This window comes from Microcaecilia unicolor, chromosome 12 (genome assembly GCF_901765095.1).
Source record: "Microcaecilia unicolor chromosome 12, aMicUni1.1, whole genome shotgun sequence".
NCBI classification, from domain to species: domain Eukaryota; kingdom Metazoa; phylum Chordata; class Amphibia; order Gymnophiona; family Siphonopidae; genus Microcaecilia; species Microcaecilia unicolor.
Window position 1 is genome coordinate 93,936,844 of NC_044042.1, and position 14,423 is coordinate 93,951,266.

A 14,423-nucleotide genomic window follows, 5' to 3' on the forward strand; every position below is an offset into this window, starting at 1 on the left:
CAGATATCCCTCTAACTGTTTTGCCACTAAAGTACAAAGACTGGGAGACACTCGAGGAAGTTACATGGAAATACTTTTAAATAAATAGGAGGAAATATTTTTTCACTCAATGAATAGTTAAGCTCTGGAACTCTTTGCCAGAGGAGGTGGAAACAGCGGTTAACATATCTGGGTTTAAAAAAGGTTTGGACAAATTCCTGGAGGAAAAGTCCATAGTCTGCACATGGGAATCAACTGCTTGCCCTGGGATTTGTAGTATGGAATGTTGCTACTCTGAGATTCTGCATGGAACCTTGTCACTCTTTATGATCTCAGAATCTTGCTATTCTTTGGGGTTCTACATGGAATGTTGCTGCTCTTTGAGATTCTGAATGGAATCTTGCTATTCTTTGGGGTTCTACATAGAATGTTGCCACGATTTGGGTTTCTGCCAGGTATTGTGACCTGGCATGGCCACTGCTTGCAAAACAGGATACTGGGCTAGATGGACCATTGGACTGACCCAGTATGGCTACTCTTATGTGCTTATGTACTAGGTCCTCCATTAATTTTAAAAAGAAAGGCACAGAGGCTACTGGTCTGCAGTTTGTAGTATCCCTAAAGCCTAAGTTATATTCAGTATCATTTTAACAGCAGTAGCAGTCATTTCATTTAACCACTGACTGCTGCAGTTTAATATTGGGCCCCATGTGCCCACCATAGGATTTATTCATATTTATTTATTTATGTTTATCAATTGCTTGAGGTAACTCACAACAATAAAATGAAACGATGCAATAAAATCCACAAAACATTCTAATACAAAAGATTACCTACATACTTAAAGGTAGGTGTCACAAGCAGTATAACTTTTTCATAAGGCTGTTGTCATACATACCAGCAGAAGGGGGACACTGTTCTTTGTGAGCCCAGGCTCCATCCTGATAGTACAGCTCCACACATGACACTCCAGCTGATGTTAGTCACCCTGTGCATGGCGATCTGTCCTTACATGATGCTTCCTTCTGCTAGCTTATGGCATTTTATCAAAACAACAATTTGTATTCTGCAAGTACCAACAAATTACAAAGATCTAACTGAAATATATCTAGGAATTACAAAAACCACCAAACCCCTCTGTAACAGGAGACAAGAGGCAAATGGTTCCAGAGGCAAGACAGCTTTTATTAGCTAGCTGACACAGTACTAAGTTCAGACTCAGGATTTCACAGAAAAAGCAAAGTTAATGGCTGCCATGTTACAAGTTACAGCTTCTTTTAGCTAAGCACAATAGATTGTCCTTTACAGCAAAATCTAACTCTAGTATAAACTGACTCCAGTTTCAGCAAAACAGTCAAGCTGCCCCCCCCCTACACCTCCATATACATAAACGTGAAAAAACAAACCAATAATCAGAACATTTGCTAACCTATCAAAAATAGAAAGAGGAGTTCTCAACAACTGAAGAATTTTCTAAATAAAGTCTTCAGCTTAGTTCTGAAGCATCTAAAATCAAATTCTAATCTTACATCAGAAGGAAGGGAGTTCCATATAGAGGCAACTTGATAAGGAAATGCTTGTACCAGTTTTCTTTGGGGGTCTATTAGTAAAGCCACGGTAGTGTCTTTAGCTCACAGTAGAAATCAGCTGGCTGTAAACATTGAGATGCCCATTATATTCAAAAAGAACATTAAAGACATCTTACAAAAGGCAAAACTTGGCTTCAATCTGATGGAAACCTGGGCATCAGAATCCAAACCAAAGCTAAATAAAGAAAAAACTAAATCCATGGTCATTACCAACCCATTTGACCAAAACAACCACAACAGTTTCACAACTGACAACACTTCGTTCCCCACTGACAATAATCTGAAAATTCTAGGTATAATTATAGACAAACATTTAACATTTGATACTCAAGTTTCCTCAGTAATCACAAAATCTTTCAGGTCTCTTTGGAAACTAAAAAGGTTCAGACCCTATTTCTCATCAGAAACATTCAGGCTATTGGTACAATCATTAACATTATCCCAATTCGATTGTTGTAATGTAAGGAGTACCTGTTGGAAAAACTCCAAACAGCTCAAAACACTGCAGCCAGGTTCATATATAAAATCTCCCATTTTGAAAGTGCCTCCCCTTTATTAATCAAATTACACTGGCTTCCCATCAAAGCAAAAATCACCTTCAAATTATGTACCATTATCTTTCAAATACTAAATGGCACAGCTCCAGACTATATGGTACCATTAATAAACTTTTTGCGAGTGGGGCAGTAGGAAGTGTACTCTCCAGCATTTTACAAAGTTCAAGATTTTGTAGTGTTGTTCCCTGAAGAAGCAGTGCGAAACGAGACAGTTGGGACCGCACGCTCTTTCTGTTATAAGCTGAAATATACCACCTCGCACACAACTGGAGAAAAAGAGACAAGATAAGATAAGTCCACCTTTATATACAGAATTGAACTTTATTTATGTTTCCTGGAGTTGATTTTCAAAGATATATAAAATTATACAAAAAATACTAAAAAATATTTTTAGGTGTTTTTCTCAATGATTATGTGTATACAGTGTGCAGATATTATTGTTGGCCTGCCACTGATTGATGAGACATTTTCCCCGCTTTTTGATAAACTAACTTTTCACTGTAGATTGTTTTTTTGATGTTGATTAGCATTAAGGTACAGTGACTTTGATCTGTGATATTCTTTACCATTAATAAACTTACCTCAAAGAAACACTAAATATGAGGCAAGAAACTCTCTCAGACTACACCTCCCAAGTTGCAAAAAAGTGATCTATAAAACTGTCCACTCTGCAGACTACACTGACCTAGGAACCAAATGGTGGAACTCAGTAAGAAATATACAAGAATATACTAGATTCCACAAAATCCTCAAATCGTTCCTATTCAAACAAACCCTCACAAAGAACGACCATATCTCAAACAATTAATTATTGCCTGAATTGATTATTTCTCTATTTACCATTAACTTTCTCTTTGCTTCATGTACAATTTCTTATTCATAATAGGTTTTCTAAACGTTAAACATCTATAGCTATCCCAGCAAGTTTATGATACTGTATTATAAAATTGGATTCTTACAACAAATTACTTTCTTATGCATTATTCTTTGTATTGTATCCAATACTGTTTATTGTAAGCCACGTTGAACTCAAACTTGTTTGGGATAATGCAGGATATAAATGTCACAAATAAATATTCTTACTGTACACAGCCTTGAGTGAATTCCTTCAAAAAGGCAGTAAATAAATCCTAATAAATAAATATTCCTATGGGCTTGTTTGTCAGTGTTTACTGCAAGCTGATTTCTACTGTGGTTTAGTAAAAGACCCCCTTTGTTTTAAAGTCTTAACATCTGGAAAATATAACTTTACATTTTGAGAAACCTGTGATAAGATGTTTGTGGTAGATTATTCAATCGACTTAAATAGGAAGCAAAATCCTTAAAAACTAGACACACAGTTTGGAATGTAACCCTACCCTCAACTGGTAATCAATGCAATTTCATCAATACGGTAAAGTCCTATCATACTTATGAGAATGTTATATTAATCTGGCCGCCATATTTTGAAGTAGTTGGCGTTTAGTAATCTCTTTTAGGGCAACCCATGTCTACACTATTACATTAATCTCGCTGGGGTAAAACAAAGCCCTGAATCAAAAGTATGTATAATTCAGAATGAAAATAACATTTATTGGTCAATATTCAAAATCATTTAACTGGTCAAAAATGGCCACCAAACGGTTAAATTACTTGTTCAGCGCTATCCGCTAATTTTTATCACAAATGAAAAATGGCGGTTAGCACCTAAGTGAAAATTGGCTATTTGGGGGGCATTCCGGAGGCGGAGTCAGCACTTGGCTGGTTATATGCCGATATTCAGCACTTAACTAGCCAAGGTACTGCATAAATGGGACTGCACGATAGGCATCACTACAGGGTGGCGTGGGGTGGCAAGTGCCACCTCGATTTGACAGGTGCATAGTTCAGGAGGAAAGTAGCAGGACAGGGTGCCGCACTCCTTATCTGGCATCTTTCAAACTCCCCTTGTTCTAAGGTCTGACAGTTCTAATTAAGGCAGGCTAGTCCCGGAGGCTTTCTTTTTGCAGCATCCCGGCTTCTCCGACTCAAGTTTCTGTCCTGGCTTAGGCAGGCGCTGCAGAAAGACAGCTTCCAGGACTGGCCTGCCTTGATCACTAACACTGCCAGTGATGAATGAGACAGTTGGAAGAGCATCAGGTGAGAGGAAGAAGGAAATAAAAAGAGTTGCCAGACCTTTGGGGAGGGGCACGCTAGCCTGGTGGTAGTCTGATTTTGGCGCATGCTGCACGAATGTAGATCCTACAGCGGCTTTGTAAAAGAGCCCCAGAGGGAGAAAGGGGAGTTCTGGAGAGGGTATGAGAAAGAAATAGGAAAAATAAAAGATAAAAAGGAGACTGAAAAGAGGGTGAGATAAAGAGAGAATTAGGGTAAAATCAAATAGGTGGATATAAAGGCAGAGTAGAGAAAAGTGGGGGAAAAACATAGATCAATGGCAAACAGACGTAGTAAAGAAAAAGATGAGAAAAGAAATGGAAAGGCAAATCTGGGAAATAATTTAGAAGACTGACATAAGGAAAATAGAAGAGAGACTGGGACCAGCCCAATTAGAAATCAAATGCCAGACAACAAAGCTAGAAAATAAAACGAATTTTGAAATACTTCTTAAGGATTGCGATGTATCCACTTTGGACACATATAATATTTCTGTATATTGCAGAGTACAGCAAAAAATGTTTCTCTTTTACCAGCATTACACTGCTTATAGAGTCTGGTTCTTGGATTGGGGGGGTCTCCATTTCAGTTTTGTAGTCCCCTATTTTATATCGGTTGAGGTTCTCTCCATGTTCTGCATGTGCAATTGAGGTGAAGTATTCCGCCAGCCAGTGGCATAGCCATAGGGGGAGGGGTCTTGGGGGCGTGCCCCCCACACACACACACATGCACACACTTTGGGCTCAGGCTCTCTCTAAGCCTGCACTGCACCTGTTAAATGGCTGGCGGGGATGCCAAAGCCCCACCAGCCAAATCAATTCCCTGCCGAGCCGCTCCCCTCCTTATCAAGCTGCTGCAGTAACCTGGAAGTTGGTGGGGTGCTTCCAGCCGCCTACACCAGGGCTTCTCATCCATGCTGAGTTCGCCACACAAACAAAACCCCATCTGCTTTAAATAAAGTGTTTGGCAGTGGAAGGAGTTTGTGCTGTTCCTGAGGAGATAATCACTAGTTGAATATTTTGTATATATCATGTTATAAGGGGGATAGCTCTGTTGTTGGGCGAATATGGAGTTTGTGATACAGAAGTGGAGGTTCAGGGTTTTTATTGAGATTCTACCCAGTCCTATACAGAATCCAAACTTCACTCTTCACAGAAGAATTTGTTGAATGATGTTGTTAATTATTATAGTGGTTTTACCTTGTAGCTGAAACTAGCTGGGAGGGGGGTTCTTTATGCATAGAAATTCATGGTGTCTTACATGGCTAATTTTAAAAAGGGGGTTGGGAGAGGGTATGTGATGTGGTAAAGGATGTGATGTGCAGAAATGTCACATTGGCTTACCCCCTCCATATCTAGATTGCCCCCCCTTTGCCACCCCAAATATTTCTGTCTAGAGATGGTACTGGACTGCATGAAACACAGTCCTATCTTTATTCAGCAACCCATGGCTGGTTAAGTTCTGGATATCGGCTTAATCAGTTACGTGTTAGCTGGCCTGCACATAAAGCAGATATTCAATGCTGAAGCCCAGGCATGGCCCTGCATTGCATATCTGGCAATAACACCATCAGCGGTTGTCAAAACGCTCATCGCAGCCGGCTGAATATTTGCCGGTAAGTTTCTTTACATTTTTCAATTTTCATAAAACTTTCTTAAGCAAAGCAGTGATTTGTAAATCCATAGTCTTCAAGAGGTCCAAGATAACACCTAAGACCCTCAGGGTCCAGAGATTTCTCAAAAGAGACATGAAAACCACCAAGATCACTTTGTCCAGCACTTCATTCTGTTGATAACGTCCTGCAGACAGCACTCCTTCCTGGTCGCAGAGGCCTGCGCCAATGCTGTACCAAGAGCTTGAGAGTGATGCAGTGGCTCAGGGCACAAAAATTGCTCCCAGCCCACCGGCACCTCTCAATAGCTGCAGTAAAGTGGGTGGGGCAAGGGGGGGCACCAATAGACCAGTGACATAGGTGCTACTATAACTCAGTACAGTCCTGGCTTGTACATGGCGCTCTGTCCATCTTTGAGATCCAACTTATATTGCTTGAGCCTTCACATTCAGAGCTGTATTGATGATCTGACCGTCCTTGTGATTCTCTCTTTTCTCTGGCATGTACAAAGCAGGTCGGATGCAAGACTGCCGTGAGCATGTTTCTCTATTTCTTGGCTACCAACCACTACTGGATCCTGGTGGAGGGTTTGTACCTGCACAGCCTTATCTTCATGGCGTTCCTCTCAGATAAGAACTACCTGTGGGCTCTTACCATCATTGGCTGGGGTAAGCAACGAGCCTCAAAACAGGCAAGGGCTGAAGGGAACCTCTCCTAAGCAACGAGCCTCAAAACAGGCAAGGGCTGAAGGGAACCTCTCCTAAGAAAAAGAGCACTTTGGGTAAATATCAGCTTACCCTAGGTAAACTGGCCTGGGTGAAAATTGCCTTCAGAGCGGTAAATGCTTGTATGCAAGGTTCACAGCACATGTATTCTTAACTGCTTTAAAAAGGGTGGAGTTTTGGGGGGAGTACTTACATCAGGACAGGAACATAATACATGTACCCAATATTTTCAGTAGTAGACCAGCCATTTCCCTCTTCTCTGGCACGTGCAAAAAACTGCAGCAAACCATGGGGCTTATATTAACACCAATCATCATCTTGTGAGACTGCCACCAAAGTCTCGGCAGCCATTTTGGGAAAACACAGAGGCACTGCCCGCAGTACAGAAGAGCAAAGCAGAGATGGAGTAGCAGCAGCAGGTAGGAAAGAGTGGGATTCTTTCCTGCCCTCCTCAGCTGCAGAGGCCACTACACCACCAGGGTAGGTGACAAGGTAGGACTGTAGTATGCGTGAGGGGGATGGCGGCATTACTACGGTGGTGATGGTGGGGGGGGGGCAGGGCAGGTTTTGACACAGTATAAGTCATCACCAGGACAAAATATAAGAAAACCAATGGACTGTAGTAAGGGCTTATAGCCCATGTAGTTATGTTAAAACAAATGAGAGATCTGCATGAAAGACAATATTTATTTTTATTATGTTGACTTATTAAAACCACTTGTCCCTGAAACATGCTCAAAACAGAATGATCCATTTGTACAAAAGAGATGAGGTGAAGATGTGATTCCATTTGCCCCAATGAAAGAAGAGTTCAATTTTACTTCCAATTTTTATAACACCAGGCTTCCCAAGACAGATTATAACAATAGTTAAGATGAACCCATCACTAAACAGGATATCCTCACTGAAATTTGGTATCTAGAACAGGGTAGAAAAAAGGAGCACAAAATATAGCCTTTATTAGTGCTGTTTCCACCAGCAGTTACATGCAGCATGAATGCACACAGGGAGGGCGGTTGGCAGCCAGGTCAATTTACCCTGGTCAATCAGTTTTATTTGCATTCTCACGATTTCATGGACAGGATGAATGGATAGTGTGTGGAGTATGTGGAGTTTGAACACGAGCACAATTTATCCTCAAGGGAAGTAAACCCCATATGCAATTTTTGAATCACTTTTTGATTTAAATGTATGATACTGTTATTTGCATATTTGTGTAGGGTGTTATACATTGTTTGTGCAGTGGTTTTCAGCACATAATTTAATATATCTCCTTATGTCTATACAACAGTACAGATGTACCTTTCGACTCTTGAGTGATTCAATATGTAAAGTGCCATGTATACTGAATGTTGTAGAGTACTGGTATAAATGAGTACATATAAACTTGATTTCAATATATATTTATGTATATATGTGCACATAAGGTTGAATATAACTAATTAGAATTGATTACTATCAGAGGAGCCGTGGCCGGCTTTGTTGTATGTACATACATGATTTAAGGAGGCGGAACACCTAATGTGCTATGATGGTTCCATCTGTGACACTGCCACATATTCCTCTTGGGGATATAATGGTTGGAATGGGTACGGACTGAGCACATTGATATTATCACTTCATGAGGTGTATTTGTAGCTAGTTTGAGCTTATAGTTAATTGTATAAGTTCCGAGATATAGTTTGGGGTAACAGTTAGACTCAGGAAGTTATTTAGGTTTCTTCCAGATACTTATTGAATTAAATTTTAAGTACCATATACCTCTTATAGAAACCGTTCCTTCATTTACATCATTTTTTATATATATATTTTTATATGCTGTTAAACTATTATTTGTGAAATAGTGTCAATCTAATTTATTAGTGCTCAGTAAAACTCATATTGCTCCGGCTGGTCTACTCATTAGCAATTTTATTTATTTATTGCATTTGTATCCCACATTATCCCACCTCTTTGCAGGCTCAATGTGGCTCACATTTCATCATGGGTACTGGAAATAGAAGTGAATATACATTAGGTTTACAGAGGGTTTGTGTTACATGGTGGTGAAATACATGATGGTGTTAAAGCAAAAGACATTATAAGACAGTTCTAGAAGTTTTAAAGATTATACAGTTACACATGTTGATCTTTGTGATATATCTTGTCGAAGAGATAAGTTTTCAATAGTTTGCGGAAATTGGTCAATTCATAGACCGTTTTCAGGTTACGTGGCAGCGCGTTCCAGAGCTCTGTGCTCATATAGGAAAAGGTAGATGCATGCATTGATTTGTATTTTAGACCCTTACACTTGGGAGGATGAAGATTAAGGGGTGTGCAGGAAGATCTGTTTGCATTCCTGGGTGGTAGTTCTATTAGGTCTGACATGTAGGCTGGGGCGTTACCATGGATGATTTTATGGACTAAGGTGCAAAGTTTGAACGTGATGCGTTCTTTTAGTGGGAGCCAGTGTAGTTTTTCTCATAGGGGTTTCGCGCTTTCGTATTTTGGTGTGCCGAATATTAGTCTGGCTGCCGTATTCTGGGCTGTCTGGAGTTTTTTAAGTATTTGCTCTTTACAGCCAGCGTAGAGTGAGTTACGATAGTCCAGATGACTGAGTACCAATGATTGTACCAGATTGCGGAAGACAGTTCTTGGAAAAAATAGTCTAACTCTTTTTAGTTTTCCACATTGAATGAAATATCTTTTTAGTTATGTTATTTGCATGGTTCTCAAGTGTTAGGTGTCGATCAGATTTAGTTTAGGTGTGTTGATGGTGGTAAATTTATTCTTGTTGTATTGCGAGGTGAGTACCAGGCACTGGGTTTTCTCAGCATTGAGTTTCAGCTGAAAGGCATCTGCCCAGGAATTCATAATATGTAGGCTTTGCTTGATTTCATTAGAAATTTCCCTTAGATCTTGATTGAATGGGATGAAGATCGTTACATCGTCAGCGTATATATATGGGTTTAGGTTTTGATTCGATAGTAGTTTGGCCAAGGGTGTCATCATTAGGTTGAATATGGTCGGTGAGAGGGGGTATCCCTGTGGAACTCCGCATTCAGGTATCCATGTCGCTGATGTAGTCGAATTTGTTGTCATTTGATATGAGCGTGTAGTGAGGAACTCTTTGAACCAATTGAGAATGTTGCCTCCAATTCCGAAGTATTCGAGGATGTGTAGTAAAATTCCATGGTCAACCATGTCAAATGCACTTGACATGTCGAATTGTAGCAGTAGAATGTTGTTGCCGTTTGCTATCAATTGTTTGAGTTTGGTCATGAGCGTGACTAGTACGGTTTCCGTGCTGTGATTAGAGCGAAATCCTGACTGAGAATCATGTAATATTGAGAACTTGTTTAGATAATATGTGAGTTGTTTGGTCACTATACCTTCTGTTATTTTGGTAATTAAGGGGATGGATGCTACTGGTCTATAGTTCGTTAGTTAGCATTTTTCTTTGCATCCTTGGGTATAGGGGTGAGTAAAATGTTACCTTTTTCCCTTGGGAAGAGTCCATTTTGTAGTATAAAGTCCACGTGGTTTGTTAGGTCTATTAAAAACTGTTGAGGGGCCGATTTCATGAGGTTGTTTGGGCATATATCTAGTTTGCAGTGAGATTTGGCAATATGCAGTGATCAACATCACAGCACTGTAGCCCTACCTCCCTCCTTCTATGCATTCTTCTCAAAAACATAAAGTAATCACTTATCTTAGGGCTGAACTTTCATGGTTTCTGTTTGAATGAAGATATGAGTAAACCTCCCGAGCAACTGGAAAAATGCACTCGTGCTCGTGTTCTATAAGTGAATTCTTGCTTCTTTCCTACTTCATAACCACTGATTCTATCTGTACCTGGACTTTATCTTTGTGTCATCCGCAAAAAGGCAAACCTTTCCTTCCAACCCTTCAGCAATATCTCTCACAAATATATTAAACAAAATGGGCCCCAGCACCGACCCCCGAGGAACCCCACTGCTCACCATCCTTTCTGTGCTCAAATCACTGTGCATCAAAAATGATGGCAAGAACATTACCATCACTCTTACTTTCACAATCTGCCAGAAAATAAAAAGGTTATTTGAGATAGAAAGCCATGATATAGTCAAACATGACCCATAGGATCCCCCATCTCATTAAAAAAAAGCTGTGTAGAGAATGCTGCTATAATCTGCTCAAATTATAAAGATAAAACTAACCTCTCTGTAAAGCACAAATGAACCAAACTATCACAACATGATAAAATACAAAACCCCATTCAACGTCTTCCCTATATGTGCCTGTAGGCATGTCACCGTTTAAGTCAAAGATATGCTAAGTCTCTTGAGGACCGGCAAATCTATGTGTATATGTGAGACAGAAGTGAAATTAAAAAGTAAAAAATAATTATCTAGTGGCTACGTTATATTGCTTTAAATATGTGTATAAAACACTCAATAGTTGATCTACAACAAGTATGTATGAGTGAGGCTCTCTGTATTGGCAGCAGGAGTGCTACAACAATCTGCCAAATTATAAAAATTATAAAAAATAAAGACTACACATGAACTAGAAAAACCGAACTCAACACTTGACTGACTGACCTCTTTCACTTTAACCCTTATGCTGAATACAGTGTCACTTTAACCCTTATGTTGAATAACTTCTCTACAGTTGATGACCCAATGTATGTTACATTCCTATTTATCACATAGAAATTAATATGCACTACCACAATATATTCCTCTCTATCACGTAAGCATGCACCTTAATGCAGCGACTGTTGTATTCTGTGACCCGGAAATGGCAATCGCCATTACGGAAAATGTAAGCCACATTGAGCCTGCGAATTGGTGGGAAAATGTGGGATACAAATGCTAATAATAATAATAATACAGACTAACACACGCTACCAGCTTTTCTTACTTAAGCACGAAGATGTGGAATGCACTACCTACAAATCTGAAAACAATTAACGAAATCTCCAACTTTTGCAAATCTCTGAAAACCTCTCTCTTCAACAAAGCCTATCACGAGAACCCATAGCGTAACTATAACACTTCACCACTCCACCATACTCTGAACAACGCCTTTCTATAACTGTCTGTTTAGCTCTTCTATGTTAACCTCGATCTCATTGTAATACCAAATGTATCTTTTACCCTGGAATGGCGATGCCATCACAGGTCTTTGTAAGCCACATTGAGCCTGCAAATAGGTGGGAAAATGTGGGATACAAGTGCAATAAATAAAAATAAAAATAAATGTGATTAGTATACATCAAAAACCATATCTCATCTAGACATGCCTGTAGGCAACCCCCAGCAACTTCCAAATCAATCCAAACATGCTTATCGCTCAACAAGCTCTGAATGTTCTAGTCCCGATAGGACGAAATGAAAACCTTAGTCGCGTATTACGTCTGCTTTCGTGTATACTGCTGTACACTGTCAAAAACATGAGAATATTATATATTTATTTATTTATTACATTTGTATCCCGCGCTTTCCCACACATGGCAGGCTCAATGCGGCTTACATAGTAACAATGTATATAATTACAAAGTTGTAAGAAGAATATACAGTTCGTGGTAAACACAAAAACTAATGGGATTAGCGAAAAGTAAGTTAAACATAGGAGGAATTGGGTTCAGAAGGAAAAGAGCGTTGGGAGGTAGGCGCAGAAAGATGGCAAGGAATGGGTATGGGGTAGCAATAAGGATAATGGAACATCGTGTTTACTGATATTACATTATAGCTGGTGCACGAGAATCCTTCCCATGGGCCCTCCAGAGAGTACAACCAACCATTATCAGGTATAAAATAAATTAATCCGCTCAACTAGGTGTATCCTCATAGCACTTCCAACCCATCTATGGGGTCCTTTTACAAAGGCACGCTGAAAAATGGTTTGCGGTAGTGTAGGCGCGGGTTTTGGGTGTGCGCTGATCCATTTTTTAGAGTGCCTGTAAAAAAGGCTGTTTTGGGGGAGGGGGGCAAAAATGGATGTGTGGCAAAATCAAAATCGCTGTGTGTTCATTTTGTGTCTGAAACCTTACCGCCGGCCATTGACCTAGCGGTAAAGAATCCGGGCTGTAATGATCTACACTTGTCAAATACCACTTGGCGTGCATCCGTTGCGTGCGCCCAAAAATAAAAAATAGTTTTCAGACACACGTATCGGACGCGCGCCAAAAAATGAAATTACCACAAGAGCCATGCGGTAGTCGGGCGGTAACTCCACTTACGTGGCTTAGTAAAAGGACCCCTCTATGTGCGTAACAGAAATGTCCTTAAAATAAAGTGAAATGAACACCATAACTGGTTATCAAAAAAATTGTAAAACCAGATATTTGATGGTTATGGCTTGTCCCATAGGAAGGGAATAAACAGGAATGGTAATAAAAATTAAGAACTGAATCCCTGGACTGCACGAGTGGGGTAAACTTACCACTTATGTTATTCCATCAAAAATAGTGATTACATACATAGTAACATAGTAACATAGTAACATGGCATGTTTACGCACATTGAAGTGTGAAGTTACTACCCTTAAAAGTAAAAACATTTCTAAAAGAGCTACATCTTATTTAAAGAATAAACCAACAGACAATTTGTGTATAATAACATCATACCCAGAAAATACAGATATGATACCTGGACTAATAAAAACAGCTCATTTGAGTATATATACAGTATATAAAACTTCCCTGTGTACTTAACAGGAACCCCTCTGATATTGAAAGTTGGATATAGTTATCAAGAAACTGTTAAATAACGTACCTGATGAATGTGGCTTTTATAATAAACTTGTAGAGAAAAACTGCTACTACTACTAATCATTTCTATAGCGCTACTAGACGTACACAGCATTGTACACATTATATACAGGTACTTTCTTTGTCCCACGATAGTGTATAAAAAGATACTTGTCAACTCACAGTTTATGTTGCTGTGTTGGAAATCGTGTTTAAAAATAACACAAAAAATGGAAAAATAAAATTGTTAATCATTACTCATTTAAAATAATCAAAAAAACATATGGCATCTTTACATACCTAAGAGAGTTAAAACAGCTCTAATAAAAACTGCATATATCTTAAAAGATGTCAGACAAAACGTATACAATATTATCATATCCAAGGATACAGATGTAATACCTGGAGAAGAGACACAACAGATAAACTGCACAAGTTATTATATGTAACAGCAGCATTAAAACATAGTTACAACCATAAGAGCATACTCACAACCAAATAAGGCTAAGAAATTATTTAATTATGGCTTTTCTCATCTCCCTATATCTATTTGAATGCGTCAAACACATATAAAGGGCCTGAGATCTCATTCTAAATTCAACCCTTTTGGGTTGACCGTATCAAACTCAAAAATATAATGTTGCTCTTCTCTAAGTAGGAGTTGTATCTACATCACCACCTCTCTACTTGGTGAGTATATGATTGATCACAAAACATTTTAGATCTTCCAGTGTATGATTTGCTTCATACCAATGGGTCACCAAGAGGGCTGATTGCACATTTCTGCTAATGCAGCTCCGATGCTCTATGAGATGTTTTTACCATCCGTTTTACTTACATAGAGTAAATTGCACAAACAATAATGTAGACAACTTGCGTGGAATTGAAGTCAGTAGAGTTTCTAAATCGAATGATGCGTTTTGTCACGGATGGGGAAAACTGTCTAAATGAGACAATGGTGGCAGAACACTTCCCACGTTTGTTATGCTCTGTGTAAATAAAATCTTGTACTGGAAGCAGTAATGCTGAAGGAATTAAGCGTTCATCATTTATCATTTATTTATTTTATATACCGTTTCTTATTGCTATTGCAAAACAGAACGGTTTACATTA

At 39.1% G+C, this 14,423-nt stretch overlaps 1 protein-coding gene across 1 annotated transcript in view; it reads left to right on the forward strand.

Annotated features, from left to right (window-relative positions):
• LOC115481402 (parathyroid hormone/parathyroid hormone-related peptide receptor-like) overlaps window positions 1-14,423 on the forward strand; it is a 115,249-nt gene that overhangs the window by 42,677 nt on the left and 58,149 nt on the right. The window contains 1 exon segment of the mRNA XM_030220490.1: window positions 6,385-6,538. Within this exon segment, the coding sequence (XP_030076350.1) occupies window positions 6,385-6,538 (154 nt within the window).